Here is a 17,737-nt window from a genome sequence, read left to right on the forward strand (position 1 = left end):
CCCCCACACACACACACACACTCATTTCTTCCGTGTTCTTTAGTGTACATGTCAAGAGCTGCTCACAAGCATTCAAAACAGCACCCTTTTCAAGAGCCTGGACAGATTTCTTGGTCCTTAACACCAACACTTGACAGTATCCTGGCTACAGCTAGGATCTAACCCCTGACCTCCACCATAGATGGCTACTCTCTTGGTTGCTGTTTAACTCTGTTTGTTAAGTCATCATGGCCAATTGCCGGCTGCCTGTTCTGTTTACTGTTTCTATGACCCAATTAATTTATCAAGATAAGGGAACTCTATTTTAACTGTGACTGTGATTAAAAACATGTGAGGTTCCCTTTTTAGTAAATTAAATTTTACAGATTTTTTCCAGAGCATTCAAAGTTTCAGGATATACTGTGTAGCACTACAGTCAAGTCACCACCTCTACATAATTAGGACCACCTGACCAATGTGAGCTTAGATAATTTTCCACATATTCATTGACACATTTAGATCCTGTCTATGGTGACCACCTGTCCACACAGATCAGATTTTATCAGCGTTCTCTTTCAAGTGGTCTTTTTGGACAGTTTTTACTGTAAATTGTAAGTAGCACTTTCACTAGTGGCAACCCATATACATGTGTACAGCTTAAGTCTAAAGATGCAAAGCGGGCATGATACAATTAAGATAAGAAAAAAGAGATTGACTTGTGAATTTTTTTCAAGCAAAACATGAAAAGCCATCCGACCAGTGTTGTAATGTAATAATAATAAAACTATAGGGATAAGGAAAACTATAAGGATAAGGAAAACTATAGTACAGGTAAAAGAGGATTTCATTCAACACCCAATTGATGCATCAAAGCTCATTTGCAACAAAACAGGCATAAAATCTTTAGTTGAGCAGAAGAGATTCAACAACGAAATTTTCTTCATGCAAAACATGAAAGGCCCAAAGCCGACTGCAGGTCACAGAATGTTCTGCCGCAAAAATGTTGAACTGTCTGGAGGTATAAAAATATTTCATTCAACACACATTGATACACTTCAAAGCTTTAAACTACAAAACAAGCATGAAATCTTTAGTTGAGCAGAAGAAATTCAACAACGAATTTTCTTCATGCAAAACATGAAAGTCCCACAGGACAGAATGTTCTTCCGCAACCCTGTTGAACTATACTATCTGGTATAAGAGGATTTCGTTCAACACCCATTATTGTTGTAACAAAAACTTAAGTTGAGCAGATTATAACTATTAATAGACAGTGAACAATAAATTTTCTTCATGCAAAACATGAAGAATGCTCAAATGATGACTGTTCTACCGCAGCCATTAACAGTTGAAAAGGATTTTACTCAACACCCAATTGTTGCAACAAAAGTTAAACCTTTAGCTTTACTTGAGCACATTATAGACATTGCACAAAAAATTTTCTTCATGCAAAACATGAAAGGCCCACAGCCAACTGCAGGCCAGACTGTTCTACCGCGGCCCTGTTGAACTATTGGTAAACACCAAAGCAAAACTACTCCATTTGCTGGCAGGGCGTGGCCTACGCTTTGGTCGTAATCCTAACGCCGACCGCTTGTTGCTTCAGTGGGTTTGAAAAGACGGACGTGAGGACCAAGAATGTAAGCGCGGTGGTTCCGCACCATGAAGTCTCATGGCATCCAGGTTAATTGTGTCCAATAGAAAAGGCTGTTTGTAAAGAGGTTTATGTAGATTTTAACTGATTAACGAGGCTAGATGTAAACTACAGTTATGTAATGTATGTCCATTGTCGTAACTGTTTAGTGTATAGAAATGTCAGAACAAATTAACTACTAGTAGTGTACTTGTTTTGCATTTGTTACGAAAATAGGCCATTTTAGGTAAGTTTCACGTTACACTTGCAGACACACAAACAAGGTCTCTTGGCCAGCTCTCTACCAGCTACTAGTACATCTTTTTCTGTTTAAAGGACTGTTAGATATTAGAACAATAGAGTTTGGATAATTTTGTATTCATAGCATTGCATCATACCTAAAGTAAAAAAGATTGAAACAGAACTATACAATTTTGTTTCTATTGACAAATATAATGTGGGACATCATAGAAACCTGAAATGAAACAATAATAATAATAAACAAAAAGATTATTCACTAGGTGTTTTTCACAACTTAATTTAATTTGTAACTTGTAAACTTCCCCATTAGCAAAAGGAACCCAAAATTAATTCTTGTTATTTCTACATTCCAAAAAAATTATCCCTTAGAAACAATGACCCAATTTTTCCTAGCCTCCAAAAAAAACTCCAATATTACGTGACAAGAACTATACTCAGCTGACAATGGCTTCACTTAAACGTAAACAAACAAAAATTGAGCAACATTCTTTCACAACAAAACTTCACATGACCCAGGCATTCTTTCAGTACTAGGCACAGTGACAATGCTAACACCAGGCTGACCTATAATTGTATAGAAATTCCTCCGATGCAGTCCAAGGAATCTTACTACAGAGCCTCGACTGTCAATGAAACTTTTGCGGGCTCTGAATAATTGAAATCCCGCTAAGACCTGCGTTCTTTCACACCTTAGTAGTTAAGGATACCGAGTGTATGCCATCGGCCTTGTGTTGAGGTCACAGGCTTTGTGTACACCTTGTCACCTTCAATCCTGTGATCTTTATCATTCAGAGAACTGGCAGTTAGTTTTTAGTTGTTTTTAAAGTGCTCACCAGTGGGAGGTGGTGCTGAGCGCTGCTGGCCCGCCATCCTGAGGAAATTCTGATTTAAGGGCTGAAATTTCCATCGAAGGGTGGAATCAGCTGATGATCCCACTGGTGAGGTCATGAGACTTTTATGGTCAAGTGTGTATTTTCAAACTGTCACATCATGCTTCATTTCTCCAAGGCTCAAACTTGGTGTAGGTAAATTTGTCCAGGGTGCAGGTAAAATTGGTCTAGACAGTGCAGGTTATTTTCAATGTTACGGGTACTAGAACCTGAACCAGTCTTTCGAGCCTTGAAAATCCAATCCTTCAAAAGCAAAATGTTGTGCTGTACCATGGATTACAGACAGCTTGAAGGGAATTATAAAAGAACTTCCAGAAAACCTAAGCTATGTTGAACCAAGAGCTAACCCTGTCCAAGGGTCAGGACCTATTACACCACTTTGTTCATAGTATTCATACCTCTGATGAGACCAGACAGTCTACATGTATTATTTGCACTTGTCAACAGAGTCCTCTTTCAGAAGGCATACGTCAAACAGAATTGACATTGTTTTTTTATGACAAGATAGCTTGGTGACTTTTAAAACATTAAAGCTCTGCACAAGTCTTCCTACCTGACAAATATGCACAAAATGTTTTGTACCTGCCCCCTCCCAATTTCTTGCTAACCCCTCCCCCCTACATAAATGATAAGACTGACAGGTCAACTGTGAGGTGATATGTGTGCATAGACTTTGCACCTAGCTCGGACACCGGTATTAGTAAGACTACTAAGAGTCACCTGTGGTAACAGTTTATAACATTCAGGTCTTGAAATCCTTTTTTCTAGTGTCCAGAAATATTGTCTGAACAACATAACTTATAAGGCCTTAGAAAAAAAATGTTGTGTTTCCTGTTTCCAGACCGACCCTAGAAAAAACTGCCGACCCTAGCCTTTTTTTTAATGCTTTGGGCGGATCCCTGCAAGGGACATAAATTTTCGAGCTGATCGAATTTTAACTTTTCTATCTCCATGATCTGACACCTGTACAATCGGTTTTCCAACATTGACATTGAAAATATAAGTGTCCTCATGCAAATTTCACTTTTATTAAACTGTATTGTACATTAGTTGGATCATGGATCACTCCAGAGATTGCCAAAGTCGAATATACATGTAAATAAATAAGTTCAGTTCAGTTCAGTTCAGTTCAGTTCAGTAAATAAATAAAGAATTTCGAAAAAAAAATACCTACCTACTGACCCTAACTTTTTCAGGAAACACAACAATTTTTTTTCTAGGCCTAACTTCAGACATCCAAATCCTGTATTCAAATGCTTGAAAGCGGTACGTGCACCGCTAGAATTATTCTTTAGAACTTTTGAAAGCCTGCGTGTGTGATAATCATTTAGGAACCCTGTGTGATAACGTTAATTATCACACGGGCCGGAACACCTGTATTGAACGTTATCAGGGCTTGGGCATTACATAAATTTGTTTACATACTTAAGTAGAGAGATAGATACCAAGAGGTTAATTTACGATAATTACAAGATACATGGTTAGAACTTAGATAAAAGAATTTACATATTGACATTCTGCAAGCATAGAAGTCAAACCCTTTATTGCTTTGCAATAAAACCTTAAGATTTCATATTCCCAGGTGAGGCAGCACCTGTCAAGGTGCAAAACCACCTGCGCAGCTGTAAAAAAACACCTGAGCAGGGGAAAAATCACCTAAATCGACCTACCAACACATTTAAAAAAATCTATAGCTCTACATGTTTCTGCACTTTATTGCTTTGCACTAAAACTTTATGATTTCATATTCCCAGGTGAGGCATCACCTGTCAAGGTGCAAAACCACCTGTGCAGCTGTATTAAGACCTGAGCAGGTGAAAAATCAGCTAAATCAACCTTCCAATTATACAAAAATCTGTATCTTCACATATAACCGTTTCTGTGCCAATTATTAGTACAAAAGTTCTATTTCCTGACTTACTGCACGCAAGACTGACTCGGATGAATTCAGCCAATTAACATGATACAAATAGCCAGGAGGTACCGTTATTTACAAAACGTCCCGCAACGCAAAAATAAACCATACTTCTTCTTCTTCTTCTTCGATACTCTCTAACCACCCCTACTGGGGTATCACTGAGAGGGGGGGGGTGCGACGGACTATGGCTACGCGGCCAGAAGCCCGGCCTTGAAGGCCTCCACTGTCTGGGCTTTTACAAGCTGGCCCGGTAACTTGTTCCACTCATTTATCGTTCTTGGAAAAAAAGAAAATCTAAAACAGTCTGTTTTGGCAGGTATTGCTTGATACTTATATTCATGACTTCCTCTGGTACGCCTATGGGCAGGTTTGAGGTATTGTTCCATTTGAATATTAATATGTCCATGAGCAATTTTATATAAAGATATCAAGCGAGCGGTTCTCCTTCTGTCAACAAGTAACGGCCACTGGAGGCGCTTTAGCATGTCAGAAACACTGCTGGTATAGTCATAATCACTAACAGTCATTCGCGCCGCCCTTCGTTGGACTCGCTCCAACGCCTGGGAACCACCGATGGTGTGGGGATCCCATACAGTCGCACAGTACTCCAGGTGTGGGCGTACAAGTGTTCTGTAGCATGTAGATTTGACACGAAGAGGACAGTGCGAAAGGTTACGGCGGATGACTGCCAGTATCCTATTAGCTCTACCAGTGACATAATTTATATGTGTGTCCCATTTCATATCCTGTGATAGTTGGACTCCAAGATATGGATGGGTTTTAACACTAGTAAGATTTTCTGAACATAATTGGTATTGTGTAATAATCGGGTTACGCTTACGAGTAATATGAAGTGTGTGGCACTTACGGAGCGATAAAACCTCTAACCCTGCACGCACACCGTACGGGTGACCTGCAGCTAGCGACAGAACCAGACAGACGGGTCGCAAATCGAGCGAATCCCCCAGTTCCGACCTTCAAACCTGGATAATTCAATCCGGTAACGGGACAATGCCATTATGCCCCCCCCCCTCTTCTAGATCTCCAAACGGACGTCATCTGCATACATAAACAAACCCCGTTTACCGTAGAATTACGGACGAGAGAGCGCAAACTGGTAGCACTGATAACTGCGTAAACCTCTCCCGCACGGCAGGCCTCGATAGCGGGACGTAAAAACGGGAATTTTCCTACCTTTTGGCGGAATTGTCGCGCGATTTGTTTCTCCATGGCTGCTGTCGGCTGCTGCCCTCCGTGCGAAAATGGCGCCCCACCCCGGGGCACAGGTGTCCGGATTGTAACCCGCGCGCTGATTGGTCCGTCGGCCCGCATTCCTTCGCGATTGTTTGGAGAGCTGTTATTGGTCAGAACTTTGTTTCATCTGTCCCGTGTCCCGTGCAGATACTAGTAGCAAGTAATGGTTATTTGTTAGAATCCTTAGCAGTCTCCGGATAGATTCAACTTTTGATAGCATTCTTTCTCTATTGGTTAACGACTTCTCCCATACAATGGGCAACCGGCAAATACTTTTAAGTGTTAAAAGCAGTATCAAATCTCGATTCTCAAACCTGTAACTTATATATTGATATGAACATATTCTCCGGAGCAACAACTCCTGCAAATAATCTATATTGTATTTTCTGTGGCTTGTTCTCGCTTCTCATTCTATCTATTACGATGGGTCTGGTGGTCTTTCTTGGCTAGGTGCTGTACAGCTCAAATACGCAAGGTGGCGCTACTCGACGGACGTCAGTCCTACGCTACTCGTGGTGTGTTGGGTTGCCATTGTAGCGTTACTTCCAATGATTTCGTTATTTGCAGGCTTAAAAGACACTGATGTTTCCAAAAAAGGTATTTCCTGGCCTAAAACATAACAAGAGCTCTATTAGAGCAATGTTATAACTCAACTCGTGCATGAGCTTAAAATTTAAGTCTATTGCTGAAGTGGTGCAACCTTTTCACCACAAACGTAATATATTTTGTCTTTTGAGGTTCTAAATTGAGTATATGACGTTGAGATGGTCGTGTTCGCTTCGGCAACACATATACTAAAATTGGAACGATACAGAGAAGATTAGCATGGCCCCCTGCGCAAGGATGACACGCAAAATCGTGAAGCGTTCCACTTTTTTTCTCATTAATATCTAACATATAGCGTACATATATCTATCATCAAACAGGTGAATAATTATACAAAAACACGAAGTTACTCGTATATAATCCCCGTGAATTAAAATTTTATTGCACAACAATTGAAGCGAATACAACGTACGGCAAGCTACTCTCTTGAAATATAAGATTAGCTAGTTATAAATTCGCTAGCCTGTCTCCATTCAATGACTACCTCATGCATGCAATTTCATCAACGCCCCCTAATAACAAAATAAGAAACACATTTTAAAACGGCCGGCCGTTACTTTTATTTACTTCTCCGGAGCTTCTAACTGAATTATATCTAATTTTCTATTGCTAACTTCCTGCTAACATTTTTACATGTTTATTTATTGATTCATTTATTTCTTAATTTTTCACTTTTTTCCAAGTTTAGCTCTTCGAAGTTCGATGTTAACGTTGGGAGAGAAATCACTTCACTCTCCTAAATTCTAAGGATTCAGATGTTTCGGATAGCATCTTCCATCAGTGACTGACAATCAGTCTGAACAAAAGTATGTATGTATATTAAGGTGTCCTCCCTGGCTAATTTGGCATTTTAGCTTTCCATCGTTTTCTCGCAAAGAAATTTAGAAAGAACTGTAGTTGTACTGAATATTGATACCTGGGTACAAAAGGGTTATGAATATGAGTTTATGGACCATATGGATGACGTCATCACATTTTATTGCCCCAAATGTAATTATCTTTAAAGCTATAATATAGCACTTTGGTACAAGTAACTGAAATAAAAGTATGATTTTCATGTGCATAATGGTCAAAGCTACAAACGTACGTTTGCACAAATTGATATCTACTAATTACCCGTAGTTATTAGAGAATAACTAGATTTTAATTAGGCAATTAGGTTATTCTTTAATAACTACAGATAATTAGTAGATATCAATTTGTGCAAACGTACGTTTGTAGCTTTGACCATTATGCACATGAAAATCATACTTTTATTTCAGTTACTTGTACCAAAGTGCTATATTATAGCTTTAAAGATAATTACATTTGGGGCAATAAAATGTGATGACGTCATCCATATGGTCCATAAACTCATATTCATAACCCTTTTGTACCCAGGTATCAATATTCAGTACAACTACAGTTCTTTCTAAATTTCTTTGCGAGAAAACGATGGAAAGCTAAAATGCCAGATTAGCCAGGGAGGACACCTTAAACTGGCGCTGGGTAAGTGAATTGATATATTAGATCATATATAACCTGCGCTGGGTGCCATTCAATTTTGTAACGGGGCTCCTTTGCACTAGCTACCCGGTTACAAATCGGATTTCACCCAGGCTAGTTACTAGCTAGTAGATCACACGAGCTACTGTTCTACTAGCCTGACTAAATCACGCACTTAGCAACAGATTCCCGGGGATTGAGTTCAACATGATAAGCTTTCTCCTTCATACATCTGCTTGGCACGTGGTACGGTTCACTAGTTAGGCGGGTACCCAGGGTAGGAGGGGTTAGGGTAGGAGGGGTTTGGGTAGGCCGGTGCAGGGGGGTACGCTGGCGGGTATCCTGTCGGTTGTGCAGGGGGGTATCCCGCAGGCTGGGCTGGAGGGTAGGCGGCTCCGGTAGTCGGTGGATACCCTTGGAAGAAAAGAAGACATGCATGTGCTTTTAATGATTTTGTTATGCCACATAAATGCTGTTTTGTACCTTCCATACTAATATATGCGGTTGTAATCGTTAGCATAGGTCGGATAAGAAAATTCGGAGAAAATTCGATCGACAGGAGAGGCGGTATCGATAAAATTTCCAGGTGATTTGATAATTTATCAATAAGCTAATTCTAGTACTAGTAGTAGAACACTGACCTGGTGCAGTTGCTGGGTATGCCGGTGGGGGCGCTGCAGTACCGGTTGGGTAACTCACGGGAGGCGTCGGGTTCACGTAGGTGTGCTGGGGAAAAGAAAGCTCACTCTTTACATGGCTTCGATTTCAACTTTTGTTACGTATATCTATAAGGTATGTCATCATAGATTTCAGAAATGTGAGATGACAAATATCATAAAAAGTGGAAGTAAACTAGACAGGTATGTTTAATGTTTTCCTTCGTATATGGTCTGCTCTGTTAATTCTTACTCAAGCACATTCACATATATGGTGACAGGAGTATAAATCCCTCCTGATATAAAATTGCGACATTATGTAACCCTAAACCAGTTACCATGGTGACAGACGGTCTGGTTTAGGTCAAGTTGACCAGGTCAGCGTTTGGAACGGAAGAAGAAGAAACAGAGCAAAAAACAGTATGTTTTCCTTCGGTAAATATGATTACAATCGATACCACACGAATATTTTTTACAACAAAATATTTCAATATTTGGTGCAAAAATGTTGCATAATTCCCCTTTAACTGAGCTGTGGAAACAAAGCAAACAAACAAACTGACGTGGACGTGAACAGCAGGAGGGGGAGGAGGGCAGGCCGGGGGAGGACAGACGGCGGGCCCGTGGTGGTGGTGATGGCCGTGGTGCATCGCCGCATGAGCAGCATGGACCTCGCGGTGGTGGGCGTTTTCCGCGCGGTTGTGCGCTCCGGCAGCGGCGACCTGCAATGGAGAGGGACAGAACATGCTTTTTGAAACACGTGTTGTACTACTACTACTACTACCACTACTACCACTACTACTACTATTACTTCGGCTACTTCGGCTACTACTACTACCACTACTACTACTACTACTACTACGGTTACTACTACTACCACTACCACTACTACGACTACTACTACTACTACTACTACTACTACTACTACTACTACTACTACTACTACTNTCAACATGCTACCAGCTCAATCGTTTTGCAAACTGATGTGGGAACCTCTGTGTCCACATTACATACAAAAATCATACAATTAGAACTTTTTCTATTTTTGGGTGAAGAAAAGAAGACAAGAAGAAATACACGATTTTTAAACCCATTTCAGACTGAAGGGGCTTTTGAGGCCCAACTTTGATCTCAGATAGCGGCTAAACGGCTTGCGCTAGAAGTATCAAATTTAACGACCTTTCCTAAAATGTCTCTGGAAAAAAGTTCATATTAATTTAATACTAGTAAGTTGATGTTTTTTTGTGTTGCCATGGCAACGGGTTTCTAACAGGCAGTTTTTTTGAAAATAGAAGTAATTTTGGTTTAAACATAAAAATTTTCTGAGTTTTATATTAAATTACACTTCTTTTCCAACATTAATAACATCTTACATAATTAAATATAAGTTAAATCATTTAATACGCATAGAATATGCTAATTTGATGACGTCATTGGTCAAAATCCAATATGGCGGACTATATTATTAGCTCTGACGTCATTTGACGTCATAATTACACCAAAGTTATTAAAATTCAATTCTATTACTACACCATTCTCTGAAAACTTGGTAGACATACGATGAGTGCATAAAAACATATAAAAACGGAAATAAGATAATGTATAAGAACGCCAGTGTATCCATTATGATCGAAAGCCGGCTGGGGTCCGCGCGGACCCCAAAAGAAAATCAGATATAATTTTTTTTATAAATGGTAGAAACGGAGTTTTCTGCACTGTATTGAGAGACAACTTTGTGGGTGACAATTACCTAAAATTTCAGAAAAAATCTTTAGAACAAAAAGATATTACAGAATATATAGTGCTGGGGTCCGCGCGGACCCCAGGTGTACTGTTTAGGGCTAATACTACTACTAATACTTATACTACTACTGATACTAATACTTATACTACTACTGATACTATTACTACTACTACTACTGTCAGGCAGTCTCGTGCAGCATGCGATGGTAGGCTAATTATAGTCTTATGCTTATCAACTTGGAATTTGAGTGGAGTTTATTTAGCACTACGAGTGTTACGCCAAGCATGGTTTACCAGCTATAGTTCGGAGACTCAATCCAGTACAAAAGAAAATAGTCGGTATCCTTTGACTGAAAAGGAAACTGAAAGAGTGCCAACTTTTCTTCTACCGTATTTTTGTACATAAGTACCATAATGCTACATGGGACTGAACTCCAACACAAGACGTGGGGCTAGTCAATATCCCATGTCCCAACCTGCGGGGTCTGTCCAGGATCGACCAGAAATTTTACCCTAGTGAAATTACTTTTTTGTCTTGCTCATCTCTTTATTGAAGGTATATACTCACCTCAAACATGGCCGCCTTGATGAAGTTGCCGTGCGCGGCCGCATGCGCAGCCTTGTTGTGCATTCTGTGTTCCTGTCGTTCTGCCCGCATCTCTTCCTGTGAAAAAAAAATGGAAAAGACATCAGCATGGTGACATAGCTGTTACCCAACTTAACCCCTGAAGTCAAGGCCCCGTCAAGATGGTAGTAGTAGTAGTAGTAGCTGTAGTAGTATAGTATTGTTAGTAGTAATAATATTATAGTAGTAGTAGAAATAGTAGTAGAAGTAGTAGTGATATGGTCTTGGTAGCAGTAGTAGTAGAAGTGGTAGTAGTAGAAGTAACGTTAGTAGTAGTAGTAGTAGTAGTAGTAGTAGTAGTAGTAGTAGTAGTAGTAGTAGTAGTAAGCAGACTTCAGCACGCAATGGGTAGCGTCTTTCTGTGAAAATTGCAATTTTGGACAGAATCGCTAGTGCCTACAGCTACATGTACCTGCTTCCGCCTGCTGCTACCCGACCTGCTCAAAGTTACAGTCATGCGTTCTAAGTTCTAAACACTCATTGTAGTGCCCAAGTAGGTGTATTGACTCTGGCGCACCTGGCTAGTTTTTTTTGTAAATTCCGACCACTCCCCTTTTAAAGTAGAATGCACTTTAGACTGTGCACTCGTCAATGTGTGCTGCACTATTGAGTAATTGTTTACGAATCTGTCCGTGTTATACACTACGATCAAGTTTTTTAGTTCAAGATTATTTGTCATACCATACGTATATTGTACTTAATGTACATCGTCGTCGGATACGATTTATAGAAGACTACATGTTCCTTAATTATAAATTTAAAAAACCTGAAACCATTGCAGGCAGGACTTCCCTACCGGATACAAAGTAGTATTGTGTAAACATTGAGTATAATACACATATGACACCAGTCGACTGTTTTTAATGCTGATACCGTGGACCAACGTAACATGTACTTCTAGTCTTTGTAGTGAACTACTAGTACCAAGTGTAGTATATAATTATTTAACCAGTTATCATATTTTAGTAGACTGAGCGTTGTCTTGCCCTTTGGCCGTGTTATTGTATTCTGCATACTGGCTAGTAGAGTGACCTTTGCCTTGTCCCTGCAGCTGACTGTGCGTTCCATTGTTCAATGCATGGAAAGTCAACATAACTCAATACGTTCATTCACACCGTACACTGTATAGTAGTATCGTTAGATATACCCAGTCATCACACCAAAATTTATATCATTTTTGTGCTGCTCGTCTACCCACATTTCAATTGGCTGCTTGAGTTATTTTGTTTAAACATCTAATACCTTGCTGTGTTCTACATGATCAACAACAGTAAGGCCTGGCCTCAGTATTTCGTCTTTTTGCTCAACCAAACTAGCGACTGCATGGGTGGGTTGAACTCCGCTACCCTACTAAATTTCAAACCCTAAAGCCTCATTTTAGTAACAATTGAGAGCAACTGTCTTTTAGCTATGGAAAACAATTGGACAGAAGTGAATTGTGAAATTTCGGAAGTGGAAGCGGAGGCAGAATGTAGAAAGATCGGTTCAGCGCTCACCCTATGTGCCCGGTGTGCCTCCCTTGCCGCGGCATGCCCGTGCCCGTGTCCATGACCGTGGCCCCACATGGTTGTTTCTTCCAGGTGTCAGCTGTAGACAACAGGTGCTGTCCCCGTGTGTTTGTGGCACAAGTGGCTGTACAGGTGAACAGGTGACCTTGGGTACCCGAGGTCCGGTCGTCACGAGTTCCCCATGACGTCACGGCGTGTTGATCGTTCTGGTGACGTCACCATTCGCAAACAAACGGGACGGACTTTGGTCTCCGCGCGAGAAAAAACGTTATAGTTGCTGTTTAGTACATTTTTAACTTCTTTATATCGGCAACATTGTGACAGTTTTTATCTATTCTACTCGACTGCATTCGGCCTGGAATGATCACACACGCACACGCACGCACACACATACACACCTGCAGAAACACACGCATACACACACATACGTAAACGCATGCAAGCTCACGCATGCACACAGAGAGAGAGAGAGAGAGAGAGACAAACACAGGCACACACACACAGACACACGCGCGCACACACACACAAACAAACACACACACACACAAACAATCAAATAAATAAACAAACTAAGAAACAAACACGTGAACTTCACAAACTTGGCAGAAGTCTCCTTTTATTCTTTATTTCCCAGCGAAACTCCAGAATTCCCTAGCTACATTTTACTTGTACACGAAACTTACATAGATCAACAAGCTGGTGTGTTACTACAGAGACTATTAAACAGGTACAGAAATTAAGCAAAGGCAACTGCTGATAAAGTAATCACGGTTATAATAATATTAATACTAGGACTTCATACAGGACAAATACCTATGCTTTATTTCTCGTCAATAAAAGAGCTGACGTTTGTCGTGAAACAGCAGCACCACTATCCATCCCAATAGTTGTGAATAACACCGGATAATGATACTACCAGCTAAAGATACGGTACAAGTATTGAATATTACAACTAAGTACTAGTAGTACCTTTCTATCATCTTTCCAGTGGAACCATCACTGTTGCCACCTTCCTTCAGCATTAGAGGAAGGGATCGATGAAAAAAATTTGCTTCTTTCCTCCAACAATATCTGACGTCTTCTACATAACCATGGCTCTCTGGAAATCGTTAGTTAGCAAAATATGCATATGACAAACAAAAATATAATATCAGTAAAAGGTTTGCAGTAGGGCTAAAGAAAAAGAGCGTTTAGAAACTAAGTACATCTGCTCAGGTATTTCTCCGGTATTCTTTATAAGAAAAGCACAGGTACCGGTGGTAGCTTTAGTTTTAATCCTTCCACAAGTCTGGACAAAGGATGCAGTGTTATTATGGTCATCATACTGCATATTGCGGTCGGTCTATTGTGATTATGTCTATAATATTGCGATAGTGGTTAAAATATTGGTATTGTTGCTTGTGCTGGCTGTCAATTATATTACTAAGGTATGAACTCTTAGCCTTGTACATTGCATGTGTACATGTCTGTGTTTTATTTTGTGTGGAAATGTCCGCGCGTGTGTGTATGTATGTTTGTGTGTGTGTGTGTCTGTTTGTGAATGTATGTGTGTGTATGTGTGTGTGTGTGTGTGTGTGTGTGTGTGTGTGTTTGTGTCTGTGTGTGTGCCTGTGTGTGTGTAGATGTACTAGTTTGTGTGTGTGTGTGTGTGTGTGCGTGTGTTGTGAACCCACTGTGAACCATATGTGCATTACCATACAAGAACCCCCCTATCATATAAGTAGACTAGTCCTGTTACACAACCCCCTATCTTAGAAGTAGAATAGTCCAACCCAGGAACCTCACTCTGGTGCTAGGAGTCCTGGAGGCAACACAATAAAACATCAAGCTCCACAAAAGTCCAGTCTGCGACCAGTTCTTTACAATCCAGAAGAACCTCTTCACAACAAATGGCGTCACGGACAGGATTGTACTGACGGTCAGTACGATATCGATGCACAGAACTGTACCCATCCGGCCAAACTCACCGCAGAGCTGACGACTTCCAGCTCCACCATGTGCCAAGCTGCTGTGGGAGGGTGAGTAAGACCATGGCCATTCTGTCACTTTATCCTGGACCCAGAAACCTCAACATCGTACCAGCCTCCAGCAGAAATACACCCTACATTCAAGATACAGTCTTCTATGGGTTCGAAACATCCGATACCACGTGAAGGAAGGGAAGAACTGTCTCCAGTCTCCAAACCCCACTGACAGCACGGGTGGTCTAGTGAGCTGCCGATCTCGTCGGGTGGAACCAGGCTAGCGAATACGGCACTGTATCCGGTCTCCAACGTCCACTGCCAGCAACGGGCGGTCACGCAAGCTTCAAGTCGTCGGGTAGAAATTCATGAGACAGAGGTCAGCCCCATCTCCAAACTCTACTGACAGAACGATTTGTAAAGTAAGCTGCCGAACTCGTCGGGTGGAATCGGGAGGCGAGTGAATGCAGGCACGTGTCCAGTCTTCAGGGTCCACTGCCAGAAACGGGCGGTCAAGCAAGCTTCCAGGCCTCGGGTGGGACAGAGTCTTAGGAACGCTCTGGAATCCTTCATTGTTGGTGTCAGGCCCAGCAAGACCACACACTAAGACTGTACTTATGCAAGCAAGCTTCCAGTTGAACTGTAGCCTCTAGCAGAAACATTCTCACATTTATATTCTTGGACTCTTTACAGCTAGCTAGATTTACATTTTAACATTCCTGTAAGTGTTTATTCTAGAACTTTGTTTTTGCAAAGTTTCCTTTCCCATGCATGCCATGTGGCCTGAGCAAGATGTGTTCAGACCAGCCCCTGATTGCCCCACCACATGTGGTAGCCATTAGCCCTGTTCAAAAACAACAGGCCAAAGTAAAATATTCACAGTTTCCTGTCTCTTGGTCAGTGTGGCAACAATTTAGTGCTTCAGTGTGCCAAACATTCAGCTGGTTCACTTTACGTTGGCCAGGGTTTGTTTTCTGATGTATAAATCATAGCTACACCTTGATCCATGTTTTTCTACCTCCATTGTTATACCATTTTCTATATTGTACTGTACTTCCCATTACTTATTTGGTAGACATTGTAGTAAATAATTTGTTCCTCAGTGTGCCAGGCATTCGACTGGGTCTCGTCGTTAACCAGAGTTTGCCTTCTGAAGTTCAAATAGCTACCTTGTTGTTTCAAATTTGCATTTTGTATGATACAAGTTAACCTGATTCCCAACCATTATCTGGTACACAAAGTAGCAAACTGTTCCTCAGTGTTCCAGGCATTCGACTGGGTCTCTTTGTCAACCAGAGTTTGTCTTCTGAGGTTCAAACAGCTACTTTGTTCCACGCCGTATCATTTTCTGTAACTTTAATATAATACATGTACAACAATACCTATGTCATCTGTAACTTAAGTAAGTAATTAACCAGTGGGTTCAACTGTTTATTATTATTATTCAGATTGACCTCGTCAATCCTCCTGTGTGAGGGGAGGTATGTTGTGAACCCACTGTGAACCATATGTGCATTACCATACAAGAACCCCCCCTATCATATAAGTAGACTAGTCCTGTTACACAACCCCCTATCTTAGAAGTAGAATAGTCCAACCCAGGAACCTCACTCTGGTGCTAGGAGTCCTGGAGGCAACACAATAAACCATCAAGCTCCACAAAAGTCCAGTCTGCGACCAGTTCTTTACAATCCAGAAGAACCTCTTCACAACAGTGTGTGCATGTGTGTGTGTGCATGTCTCTCTCTCTCTCTCTCTCTCTCTCTCTCTGTGTGTGTGTGGATGCATGTGATATGTGTGTGTGTGTGTGTGTGTGGATGCATGTGGTATGTGTGTGTGTTGTCAGCCGTGTAAACAATGCGCTTCTATGACACTCGCAAAGGCGTCATCAAATCAGGGACACTTGAAGCGCACTTCGTAGTCGCGGCATTGGTAGGGCGCAGGGGTATTTTCCGGGCCCCCTTCGGGATTCTTGCGGCAGACGAAGCCCGGGTTCGGTCCGAAGCGGTGGAAAACCTCGCCGGTCAGCCCTGCAGGCACGTCGCCGATGGTAGTCTTGACTTGGATGCCGGAAGCCTTGGCGCAGGCCTGCCCCGGGTTGAGGGTGTCGACAATAGACAGGTACTCCCAGTCCCCGGTGACGGTCGGGTCGTCGACGTCGAACCAGGCGGTCCAGCCGGGGCAGTCGCAGGGGACGGGAAAACTCTGCTGCGGACACCAGAAACGTACCTCGTAGTCCTGGCAGGTTGTGGGCTGGCAGACGAACCCCGAGAAGACGTTGAAGTGGGTGAAGGTGTCTAAGGTGAGCGCCGCGGGAGTGCCCGTCCCCACCACCCGGGCCTCGATGCCGGACGGATTGTCGCAGATCTGTCCCGGGTTTTCGTTGCGGAGGTCGGTCAGCGTCTCCCAGTCGCCTGTTCCAGAGGGATTGTCGCGGTCGAACCAGCGTGTCCAGCCGTATTCACAGTCTGAAATACAGTAAGTCAGAAAATCAGCGAAACTATTGCCCAACCCAACAAAGGAAAAAAAAACAAGGCACAAGAAACGACGTGAACTTATGGTGCATTTTGGAACCTAGGCTGTCAGTCAATAATCTTATTCCGTAACATGCACAATGCAAATAGCTAAAGAAACGATTGTATCTCCCATTTCTAACCGACAATGCTTAAGCTGTGGTCTCTGGTTAACGCACGCACGCACACACGCACCCACAAACACACGCACACACACACGCGCGCGCGCGCGCGCACACTCGCACACACACACAACACACGCACACACAAACACACACACACACGGACAGGCGCACACACACACACACACGCACACACACACACGCACACACACACACACACACACATACACACACACACACACACACAGTTTAATTATGATAGTTAAAATAATTATCTTTTGAAAGACTGCAAACTTACATTTGTGCCAGGGCCACCAGATCCAGGGCCAGCGGATGATGATGTAGATCCTGATTGGACAGCAGTGTATGATGATGATGACGCGAGGGTGCCACCACCACCAACCCCAGGGGAAATACACCCAGGACCAGTAGTGGTTCAGCACCATCACCTTGTACTCATTTTGCCAGTTGTGACTTTGCCGTTTGACCCGCAGGTGCGAGATTTCTTCCACGTTGTTGACCTGGAGGATATCCGCGTCGCTGGCCACCTCTCCCCGTGGAGCGGTGATGTTCCGGTCGGGCT

At 42.0% G+C, this 17,737-nt stretch overlaps 3 protein-coding genes across 3 annotated transcripts in view; all 3 read right to left on the bottom strand.

Moving 5' to 3' along the window:
• LOC109470342 (harmonin-like) overlaps positions 1-5,968 on the bottom strand; it is a 45,510-nt gene extending 39,542 nt beyond the window's left edge. The window contains exon 1 of the mRNA XM_019769263.1: positions 5,876-5,968. Coding sequence (XP_019624822.1) covers positions 5,876-5,911 — 36 coding nt within the window. The 5' untranslated portion in view covers positions 5,912-5,968. The remainder of the gene's footprint in view (positions 1-5,875) is intronic.
• A 2,079-nt stretch (positions 5,969-8,047) lies between these two features.
• LOC109470166 (formin-like protein 18) lies at positions 8,048-12,748 on the bottom strand. Its single transcript, XM_019768948.1, has 5 exons — positions 12,547-12,748; positions 10,994-11,089; positions 9,246-9,404; positions 8,668-8,752; positions 8,048-8,440 (listed from the first exon to the last, which is right to left on the bottom strand). Exons 1-5 carry the CDS (start codon positions 12,613-12,615, stop codon positions 8,283-8,285), a joined length of 567 nt encoding a protein of 188 aa, XP_019624507.1. The 5' UTR covers positions 12,616-12,748; the 3' UTR covers positions 8,048-8,282.
• A 3,616-nt stretch (positions 12,749-16,364) lies between these two features.
• Positions 16,365-17,619, bottom strand: LOC109470297. Its single transcript, XM_019769213.1, has 2 exons — positions 17,453-17,619; positions 16,365-16,987 (listed from the first exon to the last, which is right to left on the bottom strand). The coding sequence occupies exons 1-2, from the start codon at positions 17,598-17,600 to the stop codon at positions 16,413-16,415; spliced, it is 723 nt and encodes a 240-aa protein (XP_019624772.1). The 5' UTR covers positions 17,601-17,619; the 3' UTR covers positions 16,365-16,412.
• Positions 17,620-17,737: the final 118 nt, after the last annotated feature.

This window comes from Branchiostoma belcheri, unplaced genomic scaffold (genome assembly GCF_001625305.1).
Source record: "Branchiostoma belcheri isolate BF01 breed outbred unplaced genomic scaffold, Haploidv18h27 scaffold22, whole genome shotgun sequence".
Lineage (NCBI taxonomy): Eukaryota > Metazoa > Chordata > Leptocardii > Amphioxiformes > Branchiostomatidae > Branchiostoma > Branchiostoma belcheri.

Bases quoted from the DNA above. Each gene is read 5' to 3' on its own strand.
- LOC109470297 (XM_019769213.1), bottom strand. From the start codon at position 17,600: ATGGTGCTGAACCACTACTGGTCCTGGGTGTATTTCCCCTGGGGTTGG. The intron at 16,988-17,452 runs GTAAGTTTGCAG...ACTGTATTTCAG, and splicing joins CTGGTGGCCCTGGCACAAAT to ACTGTGAATACGGCTGGACA.
- LOC109470166 (XM_019768948.1), bottom strand. From the start codon at position 12,615: ATGTGGGGCCACGGTCATGGACACGGGCACGGGCATGCCGCGGCAAGG. The intron at 8,753-9,245 runs GTCAGTTTGTTT...TCTTTTCCCCAG, and splicing joins CTCCTGCTGTTCACGTCCAC to CACACCTACGTGAACCCGAC. The intron at 8,441-8,667 runs GTCAGTGTTCTA...TTTTCTTCCAAG, and splicing joins ATACCCAGCAACTGCACCAG to GGTATCCACCGACTACCGGA.